The sequence below is a fragment of the Pseudonaja textilis genome, chromosome 13 (assembly GCF_049901715.1).
Source record: "Pseudonaja textilis isolate UNSWEBS1 chromosome 13, rPseTex1.2, whole genome shotgun sequence".
NCBI classification, from domain to species: Eukaryota; Metazoa; Chordata; class Lepidosauria; order Squamata; family Elapidae; genus Pseudonaja; species Pseudonaja textilis.
The window spans coordinates 424,797-451,240 of record NC_142002.1 but is presented as its reverse complement, the minus strand read 5'-3'; the positions used below and the strand labels follow the sequence as shown (position 1 = coordinate 451,240).

At 50.9% G+C, this 26,444-nt stretch overlaps 1 protein-coding gene and 1 long non-coding RNA gene across 2 annotated transcripts in view; both read right to left on the bottom strand.

Annotated features, from left to right (window-relative positions):
- The window catches only part of LOC113442110 (transducin-like enhancer protein 3), a 33,036-nt gene extending 7,332 nt beyond the window's left edge, over window positions 1–25,704 (bottom strand). The window contains 12 exon segments of the mRNA XM_026709455.2: window positions 299–322; window positions 324–446; window positions 731–781; window positions 1,041–1,163; window positions 3,050–3,066; window positions 3,483–3,681; window positions 11,527–11,601; window positions 12,874–12,936; window positions 19,652–19,696; window positions 23,103–23,166; window positions 24,411–24,511; window positions 25,030–25,704. Of these exon segments, the coding sequence (XP_026565240.1) occupies window positions 299–322; window positions 324–446; window positions 731–781; window positions 1,041–1,163; window positions 3,050–3,066; window positions 3,483–3,681; window positions 11,527–11,601; window positions 12,874–12,936; window positions 19,652–19,696; window positions 23,103–23,166; window positions 24,411–24,511; window positions 25,030–25,053 (909 nt within the window). The 5' untranslated portion in view covers window positions 25,054–25,704.
- Window positions 10,462–11,401, bottom strand: LOC148124701 (uncharacterized). Its single transcript, XR_015745148.1, has 2 exons — window positions 11,281–11,401; window positions 10,462–10,552 (listed from the first exon to the last, which is right to left on the bottom strand). It is a non-coding gene; the product is annotated as an uncharacterized LOC148124701 (long non-coding RNA).
- Window positions 25,705–26,444: the final 740 nt, after the last annotated feature.

Here is a 26,444-nt window from a genome sequence, read left to right as displayed (position 1 = left end):
TCTTTTCCCACGAAACCTCTGGGGTTGCCCCTCTGTCTGGCCCTTCTTGCCCCCATCACTGGGGCAAAACCTGGAGCTACAAGATGCGGCTGGCTTGGGATCAGGTCAGCTTCAAGGGCCCAAGGCCCGCTGGGCAAGAACAGCCCCCCCACCGCCCTTTGTCCCTGGACCCTCGTAGGCCAAGCCCAAGCCCCCACGCAGAGGAGCTGGCGGTGTTCCAGGAGACGGAGACCCCCCCCACCCGCGGGAATGGAGTCCCCCCCCCCCCACGGACGGGGCGGATCCTGCTGTGGCTTACGTGGTCCTTGGCCTTGGAAGAGGGGGGTGCTGCTGGAGGAGGCGATGGAGGCAGGGCTGTTTGGGGCGTCCTTCTTCAGTCCGCGGGCTTTTTCCAGCCCATTCTCCAGGGGCGAGTGGGCGGGGCTCACCCGGGGGGTTGCCGGATCCTGGCAAGAAAAGCAGGCGCTCACCGCAAGCAGCTCTCCCTTAGGGGCCCCTTCCCCTGACTTGAGAGGGGGCAGGCGCAGATCCAGGCCCAGCTGAGCTGCCTAGAGAAGGCACTGACCGCGCAAGAGAAATCGCAGGCCTGCTTCTCCTCAGCAGCCTCCGTGGGATGGATCCCCTGCCCTGGTTCCCTGGCATTGCCCACCCTCTGCAGATGCCGCCGCCACCGCTCCTCTGGGGAAGGGGCTGCAGCGCCAGGGGCAAGAGGGGCCACCGCCAGGCCTACCTCATTGGAGACATCGACCACCAGGTCATCACTCTTGTCGCCATCACTATCCTGAAACAGGAAACCATTGAGGGCTGTAGAAGGAAGCAAGGCCCAGGCCCAGTCCTCTCGCTGCTCCGGCTGCACCTCCTACGCCCCCCTCGCCCCCCCACCCCAGCCACAGCCATTCCCCTTTAGCAACCTTGCTCCCAAGCGGCCAATGGGAAGCTTCCTGGGCTAGGATTCAGAGCCCCCCTTGACAAGAGCAACGGGTGGTTGCCGCCAACTGGCCGAGAGTGGCCCAAAGAGACAAGTGGGCCGGAAGACTCACATAGCGGCTCAAGCCCTCCTTCTCCTCCGCCTTCCGCTTCTTGGGCTCCATGCCAGCGTAGTCGGAGCAGGCCCTGTGCTTCTCGCTGGCTCGCAGGCTCTCCAAGGGGGAGATGGAGGCGTTCTGGGGAAGGAGGAGGGAAGGCCAGGGATTAGTCAGATTGCAGGTCCAGAAAGGATTTCCCACCAGGAATAGCAAAATCGGTGTCGGGGGAGAGAGAGAGAGAGAGAGAGAGAGAGAGGAAACCCTCTGAGGCACAAGGGGGGCTACCTCCCCCCCCAGGAAACTTTAGAAAAGAAAATCAGGAAAGCATCTCCATTCTGTAAAATGCTTGGGGCACCCTGGATCCTTAGCAACGGTGCTTTTCTGAGCCAAATAATGGGACTAAAATGTACACATGCAAGGATGCACGCACACATGGAGACACACATGCCACATTTTTTGCACTATAAGGTGCTCCAAACCATACGATGCACCTAGCTTTTGTGGAGGAAAATAAGAACAAAAAACCTGCCTCGGCCTCCCAGCCATTTGCCTTCTTGCAGCAAACAGCAGAGCCTGATTTAGCACGAGCAGCTGATTGGCGGTTGGATCAGCCTCACGGAATACGAAGGATCAGCTGTTCCAAGTTGCAGGGATCGTCGCTGCCCATCACCGCTACCGCCTGTCACCGCCTCTTTGCGCCCCGTTTTCAGCCTCCGCATGTCCTTTTCAGCTGATTCCAGGCAGGAACAATTGCTGCTATCATCACCAAATGGCGACGGTGATCAGCAGCAATTGGCGATCCCCACCGCCTGGAACAGCTGATTGTCGGTATTCCAGGAGGCCGATCCAACCGCCAATCAGCTGCTTGTGCTAAATCAGGCTGTGCTGAAGTTGACCAGGGCTGGGAGGCAGAGGCCAAAGACTGGGGGGCGGTGGGTGGGCGGGGCTTTGGCAACATTCACTCTATGAGACACACACACACACACTTCCATTCACTTGGGGGGCAGTGTGTCTTAGAGACTGAAAAATACGGTAAATCCAACTTTCCTTGAAGCAGAACTAGAACTAACCCATTTTGAAAATATCACTATGATTCTCATGTTTTTTACCTATAACCTGCTAGAAAGGGTCCCGAGCTGCCCTTGCAATGGCAGAATTGGGAGAAATGTCGGGTTCTGCATGAATGGTCAGCCTCTTGCTAAGCTTTAGGCCAAATCAAAATCATTTCTGGGCAGAGTCTCCTGGCCGTGGCAAGAAGTAGTGATTTCAATATTTAAACTCTTGAGGTTAGGAATTAGCACAAAGCATCACAAGAACAAATCCCCCAAGAGATTCTTCTGACCAAGCACAGGGGAGGAGGCCAAGTGAGGCGCTTCCCAGCCCCCAAGAAAGAGGCCTTTGAATTTTATCAGACGCTTGGAACATCATGGACACCAACCTTCAACATGAAGAAGGATTCAAGCTTTTTAAACAAAAGAAAAGAAAAGAAACGTCCCTTCTGGATCCAGGCAGAAAAGACCCCGGTTGGCTTCAACTTCCGTTCTAGGAGAGAGGCCTGGCACGGGGCAGACCTGGCTTCCACTCCGCCCTCAGCCCTAGGAACTTGCTAGGGGATTGTGGGCAGGCCAGCTCTGCACGCTACCTTGAGCGCTTGAATGGAAGGCAGTTGATCCGTTTTAACACAGAAACAACCCAAGGGCCACCGTGTGCTTCCCCTTGATCCAGCCGAAACTGTAGGAAATGGGAGGGAAAAGGACCCAAGGAAAAAGAGGAGACCACGGGGCCTGTTCTTCATTATGGATCCTGCTGCCTGCTGAGGCCTAAAACTGCTTCAGCCACCAGGGAGGTTCTCCAAGAATGGACAGGGCGCAGGGAGGGCAGGCACTCTCCCCAGGAATCAACAGCCAGAAATTTGGGGTCTACCTAGATGAAGAGGGGACGGGACAGGCAGCCCGTTTCAGAAGACAGACAACTAATAAAGCGATCCAAGGTCAAAAACGGAGTTGGGGAAACGAGACACTTACCGCACTGGAGTCACGGTCTTTCCAGAATGCAGCCCAAGTCACAGCAATGGGAAGCAAAGGCAAGAAAGGAGGCAGGAGAGAAACAAGGATAAAAGAGAACATCAGTCTTGCAAAGTGGGTCTTTTCTGCTTTGGCTCAATAACAGTTCCATTTTGGCTCTTTTTCTGAAGAAGCAACCAGGGCCCAGATAAAATAATGGAGAGGAACACCAAGAGGAAGGCAGGCAGCAAGGCAACAGCTTTGCACACACCTGGAAGAAGTGGGAGAAGCCAGTGCAACGTTTGCGCTGCTGGGGGGGCGGGGGGTAGAACTCTGGGGAGGGGGGAACTGGGAGACCCTTAGCCCCTCCCTCCCCCAAGAGCCTCCAGAGACCCAAAAGCAAGAGGCCGGCAGGCCGAAGGGTCAAGGAGGAAGCCAGCTTGCATGTCCTCACCTCGGTGGTCCAGATCGTGCGAATGCTTCTCATCTTTCACAGCCAAGTGGCTGCCGAGGGCCCCCAGGGCCAAGAGCCCCGCACTGCTCCCTGTGACGGGGGGGATACCTGGGGGCGGCAGGCCTGATGGGTGAGGCGGAAGCTGTACCTGGGGCCCGTGAGGGGCCTGGGAGAGGTGCTGCGCCTGGAGCTGCTGCTGCTGCAAAAAAGCCGGGAGTGAGAAACGTCAGGAACCCAAACGAAGCACAAAACCACCTGCAAGACCACTGGAGAAAGAGCTACAGTGGAATCCAGGTGAATTGAGAGCACTTCGGGAAAGTGACCACTCTAAGTTTAGAATTTAGGACTTCCTGGAGCTTCAGCAAAAGGTCTTAGAAAACATGCAAATCATCATCAATTCTCTTGCGTTCATTCAATTTCAGGGTAGGAGTTTTTTCAGCATTAGTAAAATATTATTACTTCAACAGACAATCTAGATTTCTACCTAAGACAGCATTGAAGAGGGTCTGGGAAAAAGAGACCACTGAGAAGAGCTGGACATTGCAGCACAACCTTTTGCCAGGCACATCCGTTGGTCAAACATCTTAAGACTGAACGGTATCCTATATCCTAAAGGTGCTTTTTCAAGAGGCAACTGGACTTTCTGGTTTTTCTTTGAAGACGTTTCAGAAATCTTATTGTGTGGTAGTGATGAACATATTATTGCTAAAGTCTGTAAAATGCTATTGAATTTAAATCTGGAAAATGAACAAGTAAAGCATTGTATGACTGTATGGGCAAGGAACTTTGGATATAATGTAATGCTTGAACAATAGGAGAATTTGTGGAATAAAGGTTTACATTAAACTGTAATTTAAAAGAAAATTTCTATAAGATGGTGTATCCTTGGTATTTAATGCCAGCTAAGTTGTCAAGAATGAAATGGCCAGTTTATAACATTATTTAAAAGTAAAAAGTCGGAGAGGCGGGGCTGGCATTGCGGCAGTACAATGCGTGATCTTGAAGCTCCAAGATCGCCTTAGATTATTATGGAAAATTGTATGAACAAGAGAATATAGACAACGAAAGAGTTAAACAATACCTGCAGGAACTGAATTTACCCCCAGATACCCAAAGAGACTGAAATGATGTTAGAAAGCAATATACTGATGATGGAGTTAACTGAAGCACTTAAAAAACGAAACAATGGAAAGGCACCAGGTCCGGATGGACTCCCAGTGGAATTTTATAAGACATTACAGGAATCGTTGAATCTTCCATGAGAATAGCAAGAATGTTTAAGAATAAATCCGAATAATGTTGGAAATGTCATCAGATACCAGGTTCATATTATCATATGTGGTGGACATGTGCAGATGCAAAAAGATATTGGACTAAAATTCACACATGGTTGGAAAAAATGGCAAAGAAACACATAGACTTTAAACCAGAGATATTTTTATTGGGGATCTTATTGGAAATATACAGTAGGGAATCGAAATATTTGATTGTAAATGTATTAACAGCGGTTAGGATTGCATTTGCTAAAAATTGGAAAAATGAGAAAATACCAACGCAGGAGGAAGTTATCAAGAAAAGAATGGAACGTGCTGAAATGAGTAAATTGACATTTGAAATTAGAGAACAAGAAGATAAACAATTTTATAAGATATGGGATTTATTTTATCAATGGTTAGAACAAAAATATGGTAATGAAATATGTAGAATTTTACAATATAAGGAAAATAGAATTATACAGAATATAATACAGAGATGTATTACTATTGGATGGATTTAGGATGATAATATGAATTGCCATATTATAAATTAATTTAAAATTTTGAATATCTCATATAAAATGAAGGAATAGTTTAGTCAAATAAATGATTAACAATGATAATAATGTATACATATATATTAGATTGATAATATGAGAATCTATACAAACAATTGTAAGTGAGGACTATGGAGAGGATGCACAAAAAATTTGTAACCAACTGACACACTGTATGTATATAATTGGAAGATGGCTTTATGTTTTGTTTGTGCATGTTTGTCCAAAAATAAAAACATCTTTTAAAAAAAGTAAAAAGTTGAGGTTTGATGTTAATGCCTTATTCTACCACAAAGGGAGTCGGAAGTCAATGCCTTTTTCTTTCCCTCATTCTTCTCTTCCCTTTTCCCTTCCCTAACTTCCCTATTTACTTTTGCATTTTCTTTGTATGCTATATCATAAACTAATAAAATTGTTTAAACCATAGAAGATGTTTTGCTTCTCATCCAAGAAGTTTCTTCAGCTCTGATTCGATGATGGGGAATGGAAGCATTTATACTTCTTGCAGACAGCTGGCCATTTGCAATCTTTTAACAGGTCATTAAGGCCACCTGGAGGTTTATCTGTGTCATCAGGGTCACCGGACTGGTGCTAATGGGAGCGGAGCCTTCTTGGAACTGGTGAAAGGACTGTGTGGTAGCCTGGAGATAGATTACGTCCTCTTCCTCTTCCTCTGTTGAGAGAGGGCTGTTCAATTTTGATATGATGTTCATCCATCGTGTTTGAAGAGGACCTTGACATCTAATGGGTTGAGGGCTGTCCACGGTGTGTCCGCAGGTGGCTGGTAAGGTATATACGGGCATGGAGTGTTCTGCCACATGTTGGGTAGATATGTGTGGGCCCCATTGTTGCAGCATTTGCAGCTCTGGCTTTGCGGAGTGCTTCTTTTGTGCTGTAGTAGTTCTTTCATCTTCAAATGGATCAATGTGCGCCACGTCGATTGATCTTGTACCAGGGTTTCCCAGGAGGTGGTGTCGATATCCAGGGACTTGAAGGAGTCTTTCAATGTGTCTTTGTGTCCCTTCCTTTGTCCTTCTTGGGATCGCTTTCCTTGAGACAGCTCACCATACAGGAGCTGTTTAGGGACGTGGTGGTCTGGCATCCTTGCAACATGGCCTGCCCAGAGTGTCTGGGCTTCCATCAGCAGGGTGTGGACTGATGGCAGGCCTGCTCTGGACAGGACTTCGGTATCTGGCATGTTGTCCTGCCACCGGATCCTCAGAAGTCTGTGGAGGCAGGTCATGTGGAAGTGGTTCAGTTGTCTAGCATGCCTCCTGTGTACAGTCCAAGTCTCACTGGCATACATCAGGGTAGTTAGCACTTGAGCTTTGTAGCAAGGCTTATTCCATGGCAGTCCCACAAATTGGTCAGTAGTCTGCCAAATGCAGAGCTTGCCTTGGCAATTCTGCAGTTGACCTCCATGTCAATTGTTACTCCGCGAGAGAGGATACTGCCAAGGTATGTCAATTGGTCCACTGCTTGCAGCTTTTGTCCCTTTATTGTGATGGTGGGCTCTTGGTATTGGGCTTTCGGAGCTGGCTGGTGCATCACTTCAGTCTTCTTTGTGTTAATGAGAACGCTGAAGTTGTCGCATGCTGCGGCGAACTTGTCTACACTGGCTTGCATTTCCTGCTCTGATCCAGCATTCAGGGCACAGTTGTCTCGTAGCGCAGTCTCCTTTATCTTGGTGACAGCCTGGAGTCTTCACAAGTTGAACAGTTTTCCATCGGTTCTGTATCTCAAAAATGAGACCTGAAACAGATTTTGTGGCAAAAGATTTTGTGGCTCCTGGTGGGTTGTTTTCTGTGGGAAACGGGTCCAAGTGGCTCTTTGACTGTTTAAGGTTGCAGACTCGTCCTACGTTGTGCCATGTGCTTATGAAGTGATTGTTTTGTTTCCCCAAAGTATAGCTCACTGCATTGTGCTGCATATACCATGTCGCTCAATTTGTGCTTGGGTGTTTTATCCTTGGGGTGCACAAGTTTCTGCCTTAGTATGTTGAGTGTAAATCCTTCCATTCCACACCATCCGGTCAGAGCTGAAGAAGCTTCTTGGATGAGAAGTTAAATGTCTTCGAAGAAAAACCAGAAAGTCCAGTTGCTCCTTGAAAAAGCACCTTTGGGTCAACCGGGACCTGGATGACGGAGGATCTCCATAGGTATCCATATCATAATACGGGCAGTCCCCAATTTACAACCACAATTGAACCTACGTAAAATTTCTGTTGCTAAGCAAGACAGCTGTTAAGTGAATTTTGCCGCCTTTGTCAAATGCCTCACTAATTCCAAGTATATTATATCCACAGCATTTCTCTGACCCTCTTCTATGGCATGATCCTTTTTTTTTTTTACTTTTTTGTCCTTTACTTTACTTTATTGTCAAATTTGTCAGAGCTCTTTTTGCAGCCATGCTGGTCTCGTCTGATGTCTTCTTTATTTCTCTGTGGTATTTCTCTTTCTTTCTTGGACCTCCATTATCTAATTTTTCAGGGTTTTGCAAGCATCTTGTTTTTCCTTTTAGGATTACTATCCATGGAAGGCTCCTTCCTGGTGTCTGCCTGTCTGTCTGCTCTCTCTCAGCTTGTTGAAGGCAGGCAGCTTTCTTAGAGCCTAAAACACTAGTCGGACTTGGTTCGTGTACCTGTAGTTGCATTATGGTTAACCTAATCTCTTCCTGCAGTAACCTCCTGCTGCCAAAAGAACTGGGAGTGGGGACACCAGGACTTACTTCTCACGATTCTTGTTTGTTCAGTATCAGTAGCAGACACAAGACAAACCGACACAGACAATGGCGTACAAGGCCTCTGGGAGGCAGGACACTTTTATGCACACTGAGAGCATTTGCACCAAGACAGATTCCTCGTGTGTCCAATCACACTTGGCCAAGAAAGAATTCTACTCCACTCCACTCCATTCCAGCCTCCAAAACCCACCCACACCAGGTTGCTCCCAAAAGCAAAGCAGGAGTTTTTGCAGGATAGGATATCCAGGCTCCTGGGTGCAGATCAAGTCAGTGCAGGCCTGTTCCGCAAAGCCAGGAGGTTCCTCTTGAAGCAGCTGGTTCCAAAGGGCCCCTTTCCCCAACATGGACTAAAGCCGGCCTCCCTGCAGGGGATTCAAGTGCTCCAGTCCTCCGAGGGGCCGGAGGGCAGGTCTGCTTTGGCATCCAACTAGAAGCCCTTGAGGTCTTTCCATCTCCTCCAGTTCTCCCTGGCAGGACCCTGCAATGTTCATCGAACGTCATGCCCAGCCCTGGTCAGCCGCCACCGTCTTGTGTTCCTTGTTATATCAGTGCCAAAGGATCTATCTGCACAACTGTACAACTGCTGAGCTCCCATCTTCGGCCCCAGCCCCCAAATCTCTAGATCTACTTTGTCCTTGGAGCCCTTCCCCACCGGAGGGGAAACTAGCAATCTACCAGCCCCCCCCAATTGTTCACTCCAAAGACACACTGCACATCATGCAAAGAGGCCGCAAGAGGGGCAAGGAAGTCTGGCAGAGGAACATCTTGGGATGTTGAGCAGCTTTAATTGGATTGTGCACATCCTGCTCCGTGGCTTTGTTAGCCACTTTCATGGTTCATCACTTTCATTTCATTTGCTCACCTCCAGAGCCACAGGGTGAACCAGGGCTCCCTTTCAAAGGCCTGGAGGGGAGGGAGGAAAGCCCACTTCGGGTCATGGAGAAAGGTTGGCCTGCCCCCCCCCCCCCACTCTGATCTGCTTCCTCCCAGCTTCGGGCTCCTTGCATGCCAGGAGGTTAGTGCTAACTACTAGGGGACACGGGTCCAACAGGAAGCACAGGCCAAGGCCCCCTCCGATTGGGAGGGAAATGCCCTGGGAGGGGCTGTATCTCCACCTGCATTTTAAGCTCCCAACAGGATCTCTGCCCTGTTTCTATGTGGAACGTTTTCCAAGGAGGAGAAAACGTCAACACCTTGTGGCGTCTTACAGACAAACTAGTAACTCTTAATGCGCCCAAGAGAGTTGTGGGGCTCCTTCTCCCACCAGCCCTCACTCTGCTCCCTGCAAGGTGCTTTCCCCAGGTTTGCCCTCCATGCAGGCGGCACTCCGAGATCCCCCTGCAGAGGCCTCCAAAGCAGGGCGCCCCCAGCCAAGTCAGCTCCTGGCCCAAAGACAGTCCAGGGGGACCCCTGACTGAAGCTCCTGGAGTGGGGGGGTGGGGGGGCGCACAGGAGGGACTCCTAGGTACGTCTGCACAGACAGCAAAGGGAAAAGGCTCCAGTTCTGATCCCCAAGCTACCAGGAACCAGAAATGGCAACTCAAGGCAAGAGGAGAAATGCTATCCTGAGATCATTCCCCCCCAAGCTGCTGTGTTTAGGGTTCTAAAAATGGGCTTGGCAAACGACTGGCAAAAACACCTGGCATAACTCCAAAAACCACCTATGGGGAAGCCCCCCAGGTTGGACCAAAACAGGGAAAGCCTGCAGTCTGCATACTGCACAAACTCTGGTTCTGGAGCCGTGGGCGATTCAGTCCTGGGGAGGCAGAAAAGGCTAACGGGTCCTTTGCCTCCTGCGGGATGAGCTCCTCCTCCTCCTCACTCACAAACCGAAGCAAACGAGTTGGGTTTCTTCTCACCCAAGCTGATGCAAATCCCCAACCCCACACGACGGGTCAAAACCAAGTCACCAGGCTCCCCTGTTGCAGGACAATTCTTCCCAACATTTGCTTGGGGCTTTGACCTGCCATGAGGCCCCCCGAATGTTATCCGAGAAAGAGCCTCTGACTATCAGGGGCGGCGGGCACTGGCCCCCCAATGCCCGGCAGCCATCCAGAGCAAGCCATGCTTCAGGATGGCAGCGTTCCTCCCCACGCTTCTTCCATCTCGGAGGCCACCAGAGGACACCTGGGGCAGACAAAGCTGGCCCCAAGCACAGAAAATGGCAGAAAAACAGCCAGATTGCTTGTGGGGAAGAGGGAGGGAGGGCGGCAAAAAAATCGCAGCATTCGCACACGCAGGTGGGTGCAAAAAAGTCCCCCGAAACAGCTTCTCCCAGCAAGCAGAATGAGCTAGAGTCCGATGCAGTGAAGCAAGCTCAGAGCCAGATGTGGCTGAAGTGTGGTTGTGTGGTGGCTCTTTTGTCTGCACATACGGCAAAACCTTGACCCACGTTTTAAACCAAGGTCTGCCCTAGAGGCCAACTTTTCCAAACACAAAGAGCTGCAGCGAAGGCCAGCCCTGTGGATCCACGAGCTCTTGGCTGCTCCACAAAACAGGCAGGGAAGGAGCCTTCCTGACTCCTAGGCCCCGCAAGGCCCTTCAAACAAGACCCCAAAGCAGGACTTCCCAGAACGGAGGCAAACGGGGAACCTGTACCGTTTCAGGCAAATGACCAACCAATCTCTTCTTTAAAATGTCCAGTGATGGACTGCCCACGATTTCTGGACGCAAGCTGTCCCACTAGCTAATTGACTTTACTGTTAGGAAGTTTCTCCATAATTTCAGATTGCTTTTCTCTTTGATTAGTTTCCAATCATCGTTTCTTGTCCTGCCCTCTGGTGCTTTGGAGAATAATTTGACCCACTCGTCTTTGTGGCATTACCTCAGATATTGGGGTACTGCTATCATGTCACCCCAATTCTTACTTTTTTCTAGAATACTCAAACCCCAATCCTGCAGCCATTCTTCATATGTCTTCATCTTCAGGCCTCTGATCATCTTAGTTCCTCAACTTTTTCCAAAGCCTCAGCCTCTTTTTTGTAGTGTGGTGACCAAAATTGGTTGCAGTATTCCAGATGTGGTCTTCCTAGGGATTTATGAAGTGGTACTAATACTTCAAGTGATCCTGATTCTGTGCCTCTGTTTATATAGCCCAGGATCGTATTAGCCTTTTTGGCGGCGGCTGCACCCGGCTGGCTTGTCCACTAGGACTCTAAGGTTCCCCTCACAGTTACTGTTTTTGAGCCAAGTCTCACCTAATGCGTACTTAAACCTTTGATTTTTCCGTCCTAAATGTAAAACTTGGCTTTCCTCCACATTGAAATTCATTTTCTTGGATAGAGCCCATAGTTCAAGTTTGTCAAGATCTTTCTGGAGCCTGAGTTTGTCTTCTGGGATGTTGACTATTCCTGCCAGATTGGTGTCACCTGCAGATTTGCCGAGTTCCCCTTCTATTCCCTCATTTATGCCGCCCTTCTGCCTCGGTTCATGGCAGCAACAGAAGCTGAGTGAGGGCCCTCAATGTGAGGCAATCACAAGTCCACCTACCCCAATGATGGCATTCAGCTCCGTCATGGTCACCTGCTTGGCCCGCTCAACCGCCTGAGCCACTTGCTGCTGGTGCTGTGGAAAGACAGGCAGAAAGATGGAAGCCATTCAGAAGTCAGCCAAGCCCCAGGAGAAGCCCGGAGCTCTTGCCCTGAGGGAAGGCGCTCCGATTCTCAAGCCTTGGGTGTCTGGGGTGTCCTCGCTCGGTCATGAAGAAAAGGGCCCTGACAGGCAGGCAGGCAGGGAAGATCGGTGCCCTTGACAGGCAGACCGGTGGGCAGGGATGAGGGGAACCAGTCACAGATCCTCCTATATGGCAGCTCAATTACTGGCTTAGAGAGTGGAAAAAATGAGCCAGACTTGGCAAGAGAAAAAGTAATTAGTGCATGTAGGCCATAATTGGCTCAAGCCAATCGCATCTAGTGGGCAAGTCTTGGAAACCGCAATCTTCGGGAAAGGGAAAAGGAGCCATGAACGCCACCAGCCCACAGGCCTAAGCAAAGGAGGAAGGGGCCGGAGGGGGCCGGGAGGCAGCCGATGCCACACAAAGGGAAGTGGGTTACCCGCAGCTAAGAAGTTGGCAGGTGGGCTCTCTGGGTCTTTGCCCCACACATGCCTCATTCAGGAAAACCAGGCTATTAAGGGGCACATTGAAACCAGGCTGCCATCTGGCCTGGCACAGGAAAGAGACCACAATGGCAGGCGCAGGCAGTTTTGCAAGCAAGTGGCCTCAGAAGACGGGAAAGTGTTTCAAAGTACTTAGGTGCAGAAGGGAAAGGGCCGACACTTGTCTCCGGCTGAAAGCAAAACGGTGCCCCTGGCATTCCTGACGCAGGCCTGCTCCTGCCATGTTCCTTAGGGGTGCCCAGGTCAGATGCAGGAGGCAGACTTTGCCAGTGGGGCCTGTGGAGGAGCATCCCAAGTATAGCTTAGACCAGGGGGGTCAAACTCAAGGCCCGGGGGCCAGATCCGGCCTGCGGGGTGATTAGAACTGGCCTGCAGGGCCACCCTGGAAACGGCGAAAGACTGGCCTGCGGTGCCTCTGCCAGCCAAAACAGAACCTGGCTGGGCTGCCCACAGCCCTCCAGAGCTCTGTTGTCATTGGCAGAGGGTGACTTACAAGAGGCCATTGCAGCCGAAAACGGAGCTCCGGAGCCTGTTTACTCTGGCAGGGGGCTCGGGCCACCCCAGGCACGAGTGATGTCGAGCTGGCCACACCCACTCTGGCCACGCCCACTCTGGCCCTCCGAGGTAAAATACAGTCCTGATGCGGCCTTCAATGAAATCGAGTTTGACACCCCTGGCTTAGACTTTCCGCCTCTCCCCGCATTCCAAAGGGCATCTTACCTCTTGTGACAGAAAAGGCATGATCTGGGCGAGAATCGTGTTCAGTCTCTTGGCAATCTCTGTCTAAAAGTGTGAGGAGAGAGAGGAAAGAGAGAATGAATCAAGGGACTGTCATTGGGGACTGTCTTTTTCAGAAGAAAATCCATTCGAAATCAGCATTTATAGAGGAGACTCTGCAAGTACTTGAAAACCAAGACCTTCTTTCATCACCACAATGGAGTCGGACGTCAATGAGCCGAACCTGGGATGGCGCATCAAGTCCAGCTGCAGACCCCAGAAGCTAAACAATGTGCAAGCGTCTACACCCCTCTGCCCTCAGCCCCACCCCCACCCCACCCCCCCGCAGCTGGGCACAGGCCTTCTTCATTCAAGGAGGAGGCCTACAGCTCTGATGAAGTACCGTCCTTGAGCCCCTGTTGGAGGAGCAGAGCTCTGTTGGAAGAACCTCATGAACAAACCTTCCTACTTTAAGAGTCCCTCACAACCCTCCTTGCCTTGGCGGCCCTTCTCGGCATGGGAGTCTCTCGGGCAGGACCTGGGCGACCGAAAGCAGCCGAGGTGTTATTTCCTGGGCCTTCTCCTCCCCCCCCCCAGGAACTCCTCCTCCCTTCCGTACAGAGCAGCCACTGCAGCCCACCTACCCTCTGTTCAAGCCTGCTCTCTCCCCGGTCCTAGAGCCCCCCAGGCCCAGTACAGTTTAGCCCCCTGCATTTCTCACCCATCTTCCCCTAGTTGCGCCCCAGGCCTGACCGGCCAGGCGCTGCTCAGGAAGACGGCCTGGTCCCTGGGCTACCGGACGCTGAGGGGAACTGAAGCTTCTCACCTCTGCTGGGAATATTGCCCCCCCTCCAAGGCCTCTGTGGTGGCTTCTGTTCACTGACAATTTCCCAACAAATCTCAGAGTGAAGAGAGACGCAACCCCCCTACCCAAGTGCCTCCAGGATTTGCTAAAAGCAGAATATGGTCTCTCTCTAAGCAGATGAGCGTAAGTCCTTGAGCATCGGCAGTTCTCACTCAGGCAGACAATTAGGGGCACTTCCAGCCGTCTAGCACCCGTTCGAGTGCTCTCTCCTGTCAGGCCCTCCATGGCCCGTTGAAAGCTATTTGTGGTTGCAAGTCATCATTAGCAAAAGGCGGGAGAACCTGCTGATGAGAATTACTCACAGAGAAGAGCCTGCATGCAGGCACAAGCAGAAGCTCTGCAGTCGCCAATTGCAAAGGGCAAAGAGGACCAACGCGGGAACAAAAATGAGAAAACCGGGCCTAGATCGGGCCTGTGTGGCTTGAGGCCACGGATCTGCAAGGATAGGATTTCGAAGAGAGCAGGCACAGGGGAGGGAGAAGGGGGCTCTCCGAAAGGAAGATGCCCCCCTGGCAGATTGTGAGAGGCACAGGACGGATGGGCTGCCCCTATGGGAAGGGCACATTGGCTCAATTTCAGAACCTTTAAGGTGGAGCTGACCTTTGTGAAAGGATCCTTCATATTTGATATAATGCATGTCAACATCCCTGCTCCTGTGCAGTCGAAGCCCCTAGCTTGGTAGCTCTTTAATCGGCCTCATCAGTCCTTTATATGGTCACCAGGACACCTGATGATCGCAATGATCGTCTTCTAAACACCCCCCACCCACCCCCCAATATAGTGTTTTGTTCCGAGAGAGTCATTCCCTGATAAAACAAGGCAGGAGTGAAGGGTGCAGCTAACGGAAGTAAAAGGTTGGCCTCTTTTGAGTCAAGCGCAGCACCGGGGGATTTCACCAATACACCCCTGAAGTTTATTTTATTGATTGGCTGACTTGATTTACGTGGCCATTCAACTTCCTAGAATGACTCTGGGCAACTTACAAAGGCACAATATGAATAGCCACAACCCTTAGACTTATATACCGCTTTATAGTGCTTTACAGCCCTCTCTAAGCGCTTTACAGAGTCAGCCTCTGGCCCCCAACAATCTGTCTCCTCATATCTATTATTTCTCTGCCACTCAGTCCCACCTAGCAAAGCACTATTAATATATCTGGAATTATATGTATATAATAATATACATTATACATAATAGAATAGAATATATACTGTATAATATCTGAAATAGTACCATGTTTCCCTGAAAATGAGACCCAACCAGAAAGTAAGTCCTAGCGTGACTTTTCTGGATCCTTGTAAAATGAGCCCTACCCCAAATAGAAGCCCCAGTTAGGATGGTCAGCCAGAGCTCCGTTGCAACACACCTCTATGGCCATCCACCTTATATACAATAACTCTGGGGAACTCACAAAATGTCAGCTTTCATCAGAGTCTGAACAGGAAACCAAAACTATGAATACTAAGGCTATTTTGCTGGTAAGGTTACTGTAACACAATTGTGCAAGTCTGAAAGTTTCCCTGCCTTTCCTTTCCACAGAACTAGGGAGAGTCCCTTCTGAGACGCTTCCTCCACCCCTGCTCCTCCTTTGGACTCGACTCTCTCTTATCAGGCCCTCGTCTAAGTCAGCGTTTCTCAATCTTGGCCATCATATGAGCTTCAACCTCAATTTTCACCCTGAGAAATGCTGCTCTAAGTTGTGGCTCTTCCTCCTGTCTCCCAAGGCCATTCTCATAGCCCATTACACAAAAACAGCAATAGAAACAACTCCCAGGGTTACAACACATTGTCCCTCCTCCACTGGCATTTACTGGGCTCCAACCCCAACGATAGTGCCGAACAGGTGCCCAGAGCCTAGACTGGACCCTCCACCAATGGGCAATTATGCCATCCAGGGCCTCGTGGCCAGATTCTGAAATAGCAAACTTGGGTCTGGAAATTGTGCTTTATGAACCTCTTGAATGTAATGTCCAATGGGGTCGGGGTGGAGCTCCAGCATAGTTTCTTTAGTCAAAGCTAACCGGAGACATTCATCACGAAGGGCTCAGCTCCAGCCTGCAGGGCCCACAAAGCCACGTGAATTATTCTGGGACTCACGACTCGGGAATCGTGTGTAGCAGAGAAAGGGCAGCCAGACACCTAAGAAGGTGTTCATCTGTTCAAAACTTGGCTGAAGGGCCTACAGGACTTCGCACTCCCATTAGGAGTCCAGATTTACTTGTTGAAAACCTGGACAAAGACTGGGAGAGGACAAGAAGGCAGCTTCTCCTGAAGGCTGCTGGGCCCTTTAACCGTCATTTCGCTCTCCTTGGCTGGGCTTCCCCAGCCAGCTTGGGTCAATTGCCCCAGAATCCCAAGTAGTTAAAGGCAGTCAACTAACAGGCAGAGGCAACAGCACCAACAAGCAACCCAGATAATGAGGACTTTAGTTCACACGATTCTTACCCTGGACGGCCCACCTTTGTCCGGTTGATTCTCAAGGCTTTCAACATGGAGCATGTTCATTTCACATACACACCAGCAATTCCCAAAAATCTCTCCTCACCCCCCCGCCCAGAACCTATTTGTAGCCAAACATCCATAGCTGACCTTTTCTACATCCCTTTAGGCTTTATTCTTTGAGGATGTGGTCAAGAAGAGCCATGGGAAATAAGCCAGGTTCTCAAGATTGGTTTCCTCTCATGGTTAACCACGTGCGTCCCCTGTTGCCCCCAACAGCAGCTGAGGCACAACCTGAACGTTTTCTTTGCCTACCCTGGTTGACAGCCACGGAGAAGCTGTCTCTGCTCTGCATTTGATTAAGAATGCTATAGTGTGAAGTCTAGGCACACAACCCTCCTACCGCGGCCATACGGTTTTGCCACAGCCACCTTTGCTTGGGTGAAATGGCTGCTATCGGATCTAGCCCACCATCTGCCAAACCTCCACCTCAGCTGCTGCCCAACAGCATCAGCCCTCTTCGGAAGCCATCTTCCTGTGTGATGACCCGGGCATGGCACAAAGGCAACACAGTTAGACAGGCAATAAGAGTCCCTTTATTATCTCCAACTTTGTCCTCAATGTCCAGGATACCTTCTGGCTGGAGAAAAACTCTCCCAAGAACAGTAGCCTTTGCCTGCAAAAAATTAAGTCCAAAACATGAACAATACAAACTGTAACTTAAAGTCCAAACAAACCAAACTGAAGTAATTCGTTTGGGAGGGCAGAAGCAAGAACTTCAGGCCTGAAGGCATGTCAAAACTCACGCGTCTTGCCAGGAATACAGATAAGCCACGACAACACAGGATAAAGTCGCTTTGCTCCCAGCAGCCTGCCACATGCAGCCTTTCTTATCAAAACTGTCTTCCAAGCTGTGGCTAATGAAGGGAATCAGGGCCTTCTCCTCCCTCATAAGCCATGAAACTCACATTGCTCTCTTCTCCGTTCCTCCCTGCGTGCCCTAGGATGAAGAGGGGGTGGGCCTGGGGCCCTCTCCCTTGTTCTATCTCTCCCCTTGCTCTGCCCAGCCAGACTTTGCCCTTCCCCAGCCTCCTCCACAGCCAACGGAGCCACACTCCCGCTCCCTGCCAGCTGTCCGACTTCCACCTCAGATTCAGGCTCCGACAGGGCCATGACAGCCTGATACTCCCGTCGTCAAATAATACGTTACAGTACTGCATGCGAAACACCCCAGTTTGCTCTCTCGGAAGGACACTCAAGTCTCACCAGGCTTGCTAGTAGACAAATAAGCACAGAACTGCCATGCAGGTCTGATCCCTCCGATGACATCATTCTCATTTGGGAAGCTTGGAAGAACTTCAAAGGCTTCAAGTGTCCTCACTGACTAAACAAGTTTCTTGTATCTGACAGGTACTTCACTACACAAGAAAACGCCAAGATGCCTGTGCTCTCTAACCATTCCTGAAGCCACCCTACACGGCCCTGTCTCCTCTGTCCCAATATTGGCCTCCAGGTTCAGCCCCTCAAAGTCAAAGCCGTGTGTGCCGGTTCAAGGAAGCCCCATGTAGCCTTCAGGGAGAGAAAGCAAAAGCAAAGCCAACACCACCAAAGATGCTCCTTTGATGTCACCCAGCAGTATTTCCCCATTAAAGAATTCAAACCCCTCCAGATACACCTCCAACATTCAGCAAGGGAGCCGATGGTCCATCAGAGACTGTTTATCACCCAAAACAAGCCACAGATTGAATGGGGACAACAGAGGGGGAAGAATAACCCCTCCCTAATTTCCTTGCCCCAAATCTATCCATTATGTCCCTATGGTACCCATGACAATTAATTAGCCTTCTTCAGAGTCTGGGACCTGAAATATGATGAAATCCTAATTCCCAGAGGCCCGAGACAGCTGGGACTGAGTTATAATTGGCATCTCTGGAAGGCAGCCAGCTGGGGAAAAGGCTGTATTAATCTGTAGCTACGTACATCCATGGTAGCTTCAAGAAAAGGACCAGGTAACAAAGGTAAAATCAGAAAGCGGCAGCAGGTGCAACCAAGGACGCTTATCTGACCGGATTGCCAAGGAGAAAGGCCGGACAGTTGACGCAGGAAAGAGAGCCCCGTTTCTCACAAGTAGCCAGCGTGGTTTGTGTGCGCCTTGCAGGGAGAGCAGTGACTCAGGGTGACAGGGGAAGCCTTCAGCCAAGGACGGTGCTCTCCAAGGCCTCCTCTCTTCTGCTGAGCGAGCTTTGTCCCAGGGCAGCAGATCAAGACCGGAGGCTGGTCCTAGCAGGCTTGAGCCGTAGGCCAGGCTTTGCCAAGAGGCTTCTGCAGAACCAGCGTTTCTCAAAAAAAACAGAAACCCCATAGCCCCCTCCCTCCCTCCCTCCCCATTTCATCAGAATGGATCTCAACAATCCTTCCTTTAAGTTTCATTCTCACAAGGGAGGCTGGAGGCTGATCAAGGGGGAAAAGCCTCCCCCTCCCCGTTTTGTCCAAGGGAAAGCAGCCAAGCAAGGCCGTTGGGTGGGCTGGCTCCCTGGCTCTCCCTCTCTCCAGCAGAGGGGACAAAGCCAGGGTATGCCTCTCTCTGGCCAGGCGGCTCAATCGAGGGCACATGGGTGCCCCTTAAGGGCCTGGGGAAGAATCCCCGGGGATTACACGGGCTGTGTCCTTTCACAGCCTCTGCTCTGTGTCCCATCACGGTGCTTTCTTTTCCAAGCCACCCACTTTTCCAGACCCACCTGCACAATACAGGATGCATTCTTTGCTCCCGATCACATGCGCAGCACAGTGCTCCTGCACTATTTCTAATCAAATACTAGTGACAAGTGTTTCCTTACAAGATAAGCAGTTGGCCCCTCACTTTTGACTAATTAATAAAAAACAAATAACCAGAAACCCACTTTTCAAGGCACCTGCAAAAAGCAGCCGCCAGATGGCTTTGTGACCTTAATGAACAATCTGACGGGGTTCCAATTCGTAGCCATCAGCCAGATGAGTGCCACCTCTGCCAACTGCAAGATGCCCAGCAGATGGTGGATGGGGGGGCGGGGGGCTCTAAAGGGGAATCTGGGTTCAAATTGGGAGAGGTTCACAGGGGTAGCAAGCAGGTCACTGTCTGTTTGCCCACCCATTTGGCAGAGCTGTCAGAGGGGGAAATGAGAGGACAGCGTGTTAGGATCTGGCTTGAGCTCCCGAATGAATGGTGGGATATTTTTTTCCAATAAGGACATAAATATACTTAAAACGTACTCTTGCTTAAAGCAAGGCAAACTCCAAGATATGCAGTATTACAGCTGAAATGAAGTTTACTCGCAGAGTCAAGGAAGCCCCACTGTTCTGTGACTCCTTTAGTCCTCCTGAATTCAGGCCAATGGGAAGAAAAGCGCTCCCCATCCACTCCCACCCCCAATTGCACCCCAAAGACTGAGGGTTCATTCTGAGACTCCCCTGGGAAAGGCTTTCAGGGAAGGCACTCACCTGCTTGTGCATTTCAATGTTCAACCCGTAAGACATTTCATAGTACTGGAAAACAGAAGAGAGACAAGGAACGTTTTAGTCACTAGGCAAAAAATGTTGGGAAGAAACGAGGCATGCCCAAAATTCAGTATCAAAACCACAAAACTGGATTTCGTAGGACCTCAATCTCAGCAAGCTTCACATACCCAAACGTCATCGGAGAGGCCATGACACCCAAGTTATTCCCCTCTGCCTAGAATAACGATTGGACAGCCACAACCGTAGGGAGGGTTTGTGGCAGCAGTGAGTGTGGTGACCAAACATTTACCCACCACTGATCTTTTAAAAAAATAAATAAAAGTTTTTTATTTTTATTTTTACACATCTCTTCACGTGAGCAACATGATTCTGGATTATAACACTTGTACGTGGTCATACTTTCATTTCCATTCATCTTATATAATACCATCTCATGTTATCCATTTCACTCAACTTTAAATAAATTTGCATTTCATATTTCAATTCATTAGTTCAATATCAATATCATTTCATCCACACATAGGTTTTCAATTCTTTATCCCCTATTATTTCCATTTTCAGCCTACCACCTATTTTATTTTACATTACACGTCATTATTATCCTTAATTTTCTCTAGCCGATATACAATAAATAATCTAAAAAAAGTAAAGGCAACATAACGCCAATGTATTTAGGATCCACATGGTGTTTTCCATTCCCCTACTTTAATCATAATAAAATACTCTCATTATATACTTCCAATATCCATTAAATCAACTGTATATTTTTAAATATATTTTAAGATATCACCCCCCAGAAAATTGCTAGAGTAACTTCTTAATATGTCTCATTTTATCTTCACTTTACTCATAATCATTAATAATCATGTTTTTCTTCCTTTCCCCTTAGCCAGTTTGTCTATGTATTTTAATTCATTTCCATTCCCATGTTTAATCCTCCAGAGAAAGAGTTCATAAGAGCATAATTCATATACAATTTGTATGTATATTTGTATTTGTATTTGTGTATGTATGTGTGTATATATATATATATATATATATATATATATATATATATATATATATATATATATATATATATATCTTTGGTTGTTCGGGTTTTCCACATACAAATACCCGCGAGAACCTCAGAAAACAAATACACACACACACACACACACACACACACACGCATGTGGATATATGTTTATGTATATATATAATGTATGTACGTATGTATGCATGTGGATATATGTATATGTATATATGTAATGTATGTATGTATATACATATATGTATGTTATTCAGCTTTGTTCGGGTATTTTCCCACGTCATTGTAGTTGTGCTTTTAAAGTCATAGCAACGTTTCGGCAGAATCTCATCTGCCATCACCAGGCTTCTATATTGTGTTCGTCTATATATGTATATAGATAGATAAATAATTATACAGTCCTAAAATATTTCCCAGCAAGTTTTAAACTAAGTACCAATATACATTCCCATGTGGTATCCCCCTTATAAAATCCCTAACCCTTATCTCTAAATTTCTTGGCTTTATTATTTCTTTTAATTTTAGCCAGCTTTCCCTTTTCTAAGTTTCCCCAGTCTTTCTTCTTTTTTCCTTCTAATATTACTTTTATTCCCCTCTGCCTGTCAGCCATGTTTCCCCCCACCCTTTTCAGTTCTTTTTGGGGTTTCTTCTTATATAATTCCTTCTTCTTCTTAGTCTTAGGAGCCTTATTTCTTTTATTTGTTGTTTCTGTTGTCAGTGTCTCTATTTTAAATCCTTTGGCAATGGTCCTTGTTCTCCATATTCTTCTAGGCTGTTGCTTTTCTCTTCCAACTCGTCATGTCTGGGCTTTCTTTGTTCTTCTGCAAGCTGTGATGCCATTACTTTACTAATCATTGTATCCAGCAATCTCATTCTTTTTTTTAACATACCTCTCCCAGTTTGTAGCTCCGACTTAAATTCTTTGCTTACTTCTTCCATTTCTTTATTACAGATCAAATTTTTCTATTATAGTCCTTGCCAAAAGTCTCCATTTCTCTCACTTTTTCTTTCTTCTGGTTTTTTTTGTCAGTCAGCCTCCAGCAGTCCCAAAATATTGTATTCCTTTATATTTTACTGTAGTCGCCGCTTTTTTAAAAAAGCTTCTGGGGTTCATGTTGCATTAATAATCTTTTATTCCATTTCATCTTTCTTTCAAATATTTATACGACTAGTAATTTCTCATAAAAGCATAAAAGAGGAAAATCTTTAACCATTAGGTGGTGCTCTATATCACTTTCTTTTCAAAGTTTTTTACTTTTTAATTCTTTTCCGTAGTATTAACGTTAAATTTTATCCATTCCAAATAAATCCAGCATTTTATCCAATGCCTAATTAATGTCCAGTTCTGTATATTAGTCCAAATTTAATCTATGTTTTCATATAATTCTTTTATTTCCGGTTTTTCCTTTACCTTATATTTTCCTCTTATTCTTTGCTTGCTGCTACCATTCTTCCAAACGAGGACTCTTTCTTTCCGCTTTTTGGGGTTTTCAAAAAAAATATTCAAAGTCTTTTATCCAGTTACACGCCGCTCACCACTTCCACTCTCCAGCACAAACTTAAGTCCTGGCAGCTTCCTGTCTTCAGGGCAGCCATTAAACTGCCACTTTTCCCTGTCTTCTAGGGGAGTAGATACCAAGCCAGGGAGGGGAGATGCAGCTCCCCTCAACCCAGCTGGCAGTCTCCCTCTCTTCCCCCCACCCCTACAAGGTGGGTCAGATGGTTCGGTCCCTCAGGGACCCTTCCAACAGGGCAAGCACGGATCAAAGCCGCGCACGATCGCAGTCTATGGTCCATCTTCGATGGAAATGCTACCGGAGGTCCCTCCCACCACTGACCTTAAATCCCCCTGGGGACATTGGGAGGCCACCTCCAGCCCAGTGATCCTTCTGGGTGAGTTCCCCAAAAGAGAAGTGACACTGAACACAATTCTGGTAGTTTCGTAGAGCAGCCCTTCCTGACGTCGTCTTCAAGTAGAACCTTTGACATGCCCCAACAATCTGTGCGAAGCTCAGAGCCTGTAAAACCCACTCCGACCACACAGAGCCCTTGCTACCCCTGCCTTAAGAGGAACAAAGAGCAGGCCAGGAACCTCAAACCAGGATCCACAATACAACGAAGAGTTTTCAGTCACACAACCAGGGCAGTCGGGGTTACGGACCAAACGTTTGAGCAAAGGGCCCATGTTAACCAGACCACGCAGGGCTGGGCATGGGGGAGCACCCAGGCACCCCAGCTGGGGAGGTCGGAGCCTGCAGTCAAGCCAGAGTCTCTCCCCCCTCCCCTCCAGAGTATGACCGTTGGGGCTACTTCTGGGAGCCCCAATAAGCGGGACTAAAAAGTGAGGAGCAAGCGGATCCCTCCTGGTCCTGTTCACACAGAGCCTGAAAAGATCTCTCTTACCATGACATAGTGGCGCTGCATTTCCGTCTTTTCATTTGCAAGCTTATCATACTCCACTTTCAGACTGAAAAATAGGAAAGGTTAAAGTGAGATGACATGCAAAACATCCTTCCTTCAAATACAAAGGAAGGAAACAGGAGAGAAGATGAATGCTTTGACCCGAAACGCTTCCTTCCTTCCTGCCTGTCTACTAGCGGCTGGTGCTCCTAAAAGGGTTGCAGCCTTCCCCCAAATGGACCCTGGCCCACAGAGCTGGAGGCCCAAAGGCACCAACGCCCCCCGTTCTCTGAAGTGGAGGCCTCCGGAGGGACCGGCCTTCCAAGCTCTCCGAATCCACAACCTGCCAAGGTCCATTCAAAGCAAGGATCAAGGACAAAGAGGTAAATCCTTGGAGGTTTCGGTTAAAGAACCACCATTCCCGGAGTTTCTTTTTAGACAGGTAGTCCTCGACTTACGACAACAATGGAGCCCCAAATTTCTGTTGTTAAGTGAAACATTTCAGTGAGTTTTGCCCAATTCCATGACCTTTCTTGCCACAGCTGTCAAGTGATTCACCGCAGTTGAGAAGTGAATCCAGTTTCTCCATTGACTTTGTTTGTCAGACGACACAAAAGGTGATCACTGAACCTCAGAACACAGCAACGGTCGTAAGTAGGAACCAGTTGTCAAGCGTCTGAATTCTGATCACATGATTAGGGGGATGCTGCAATGGTCGTAACTGTGAAAAGCGGTTGTCAGTCACTTTTTTCAGTGCCATCGTAACTTTGAATGGTCACTAAATGAACTGTTGTAAGTTGAGGACTAGCCGTACAGTTCAAGCAAACAGCAGGCAAACCCAGTGGGGTGGGGGTGGGGGAGCACCAGCTGCTCCGGGCTTCCTTAGCCAGCCAGAAGATGGGACGGCCAAAGAGCCAGCAGCCCCTCATTCCAGAGCCAAGGGTCTCCACGGGCTGCCCAGTCAGTCAGTCGTGTCCACTGGGGCGCAGGGAGCCAGCACTGCCCGAAGACAATCCCCATGGCCCCGTGGCCAGCAGGGCCACACACCCCAAGCGCCCTTCCCAGCCAAGGGGGACCTGTCAATCTCCTGGCCCCTGCCTGCTTCCCAACTGCCGGGAGGGCAGGAGCTGGGCCCCAGCAAAGGCCGGCACTCAGGCCCAGAGGCTCTAGCGCACACCTTGGAATCCAAAGCATTTGGGGGGGGGGGAGCCCAGGGAGGAGAAGGGGGGGCTTTCCCCAGAGGAGGGCCACCTACTTCCCCCCCCCCCCAAGGGTGCCCCCGAAGGCCCGGCTGAGAGGAGGGATGCTCACCTGTGGTACTGGGCCTGCAGGAACTGGAACTCGTCCTTAATCCTGTCACAGGATTCAGCCACGGTGAATTTAAAGCCAGGCTGTCCAGGCTGGTGGGGGCCCTGAGGAAGAGAGGCGTTGAGAGGGGCCCAGGCCAGCGCAGCCGGGCCGCCCTTCCCCTCCCAGCATCCCGGGCAAAGGCTGGGAGATCCACCCGGGCTCTTCCCCGAGGGAGCGGGCGATTGCCTGGAGCTCGACGGGGGCGCGGGGGGGGACGGGACGGGGCGAAGGGCTCCTCGGGAAGGTCGCGGGGCCCTTAGTGAGCAAAGGACAACCGAGGCGACTCCATCGGCCGGGATATGCCGGACCTTCCCTGACCGGAGAGGCCGGTTGACACCCCTTGGATTCCCAAGTCGAACCCACCGATCCGCGCGCGTTTCGGTCAGCCGCGGCGGCGAATCAATCGCTTCATTCCCCCCCCCCCCGCCCGCCTGTAACCGCTTGCGAGGCCGGAGGGACCGGAGGGAAAGCACCGCCAGCCGACCCGACGGGGGTTTCGGGGGCTGCTTTGGACCTTGGAGGCGGGGCGGCCCCGGCCCAAACGAGGGAGGTTCTCCGGGCCAGGCCCAGCGCCACTCACCGGGTGCCGCCCCTGCGGATACATGGCCCGCCGCCACGGGAACGAGGCTCTCCTGAAGCCGGGACAAAAGAGGCGAGCGCGGGCGGCTCAGCGTCCGCCGGCCCCCCCGCCGCCCCCGGGAGCCTGGCGCGCCGCTTCCTCCTCCTCCTCCGGGTGGAGCGGCGGGGGCGGCCGAGCTTCCCCCGGGCGGGCGGCGGCCGAGATGGCTGCGCCGCCGCTCCCGGGCATCCTAGCCCCCCAGGCTTCTCCCCGGCCGGACCCCGATCCGGCGCCGCTCAGCCAAGCACTGCCGGCACTTCCGGAACCCGAGGCGGAGCAAGTCGGGGCGAAGCGCTGCGCCGCGATCCCTCCCGCAGGTAGCCGGGAAACGGCAGGCGAACAAAGCCCGGGCGGGCCAAGAGAGGCGTCTCCTCCTCCTCCTCCTCCTGCCGCCCCGCGGAAATCCAGCCAGGCCGCGGCAGCGCTTCCGCCGCGCAGGGCCCCGAGCGCGCTTCCCACGGTCCTTGCCCCGAGGCGCCCGCTCCGGCCAGGCTCGACGGGGAAAGCGGGGCCCCGCGGAACCGAGCGCCTGCTTCCCGCTCCCCTCTGGCCGCGCTGGGCTCCCGGCAGGGCGGAAGCGGCGCCGGCTCCTTCCCGGGTCGCCCCGCGCCGTCGGGCTCCGCTCCAGCTGCGGGGGAAGGGGGCGGGGCCGGAGGAAGAAAGAGGCGACGGGGGAGGGGCGTCCCCGCCGCTCTGCGCCAATCACCGCGCCGGGGTCCCACGTGGGGAGCTCCCGCTCTGATTGGGCCGGGCAGGAGGGGCGGGGAGCGTCCCGGGCCCCCGGCGGGCGGCGCTCCTCCTCCTCCTCCTCCTCCTCCGGCGGCTGCGGTTGCGCGGGGCGGCCCGACGCGGCTCCCGGCCGGGCCCTCCTGCCCCCCGCCCTCCGTCCTAGCCGAGGCATTTCGGGGCGTCCAAGGAGAGGGGGCGGGGGAGGGAGAACCGCGACGAGCGCCCAGTTAAGCGAAGCGCCGAGCGGCTCTCGGGACGCGCCAAGCCAGGGATTCGCCCGCTTCCCTCGGACTCGGCGTCCTATTCCGGGCGGGCAGAGCCGGAGTGCTGCTAGGCGGAGGGCCTGCGGGGTGGGCTGCTTGCCCTCGAGACGCAGCCGCGCTCCCCCCGCGGGGCATTTCCAGTGCCGTCGGAGATCCTCCCCTCCCGCAGCTGGCCGGAGAAGGCGCCGACCGCTTCCCCGCTGCCTCCTAGGTGGTGGCGGTGCCGGAGGGTCGCCTGAGGCAACGGGGTTCCTAGGAGCGTGCAAAGCGCCCCCGCCCCACCCCCCCGGGAGAGTCGGGGCTTCCCTCACGCGAGAGCCGCCCCGCCCCGCCCCACCCCAATGGCTCCCGGCGTGACGTCACGAGAGAGGCCGGCGTCTCGCC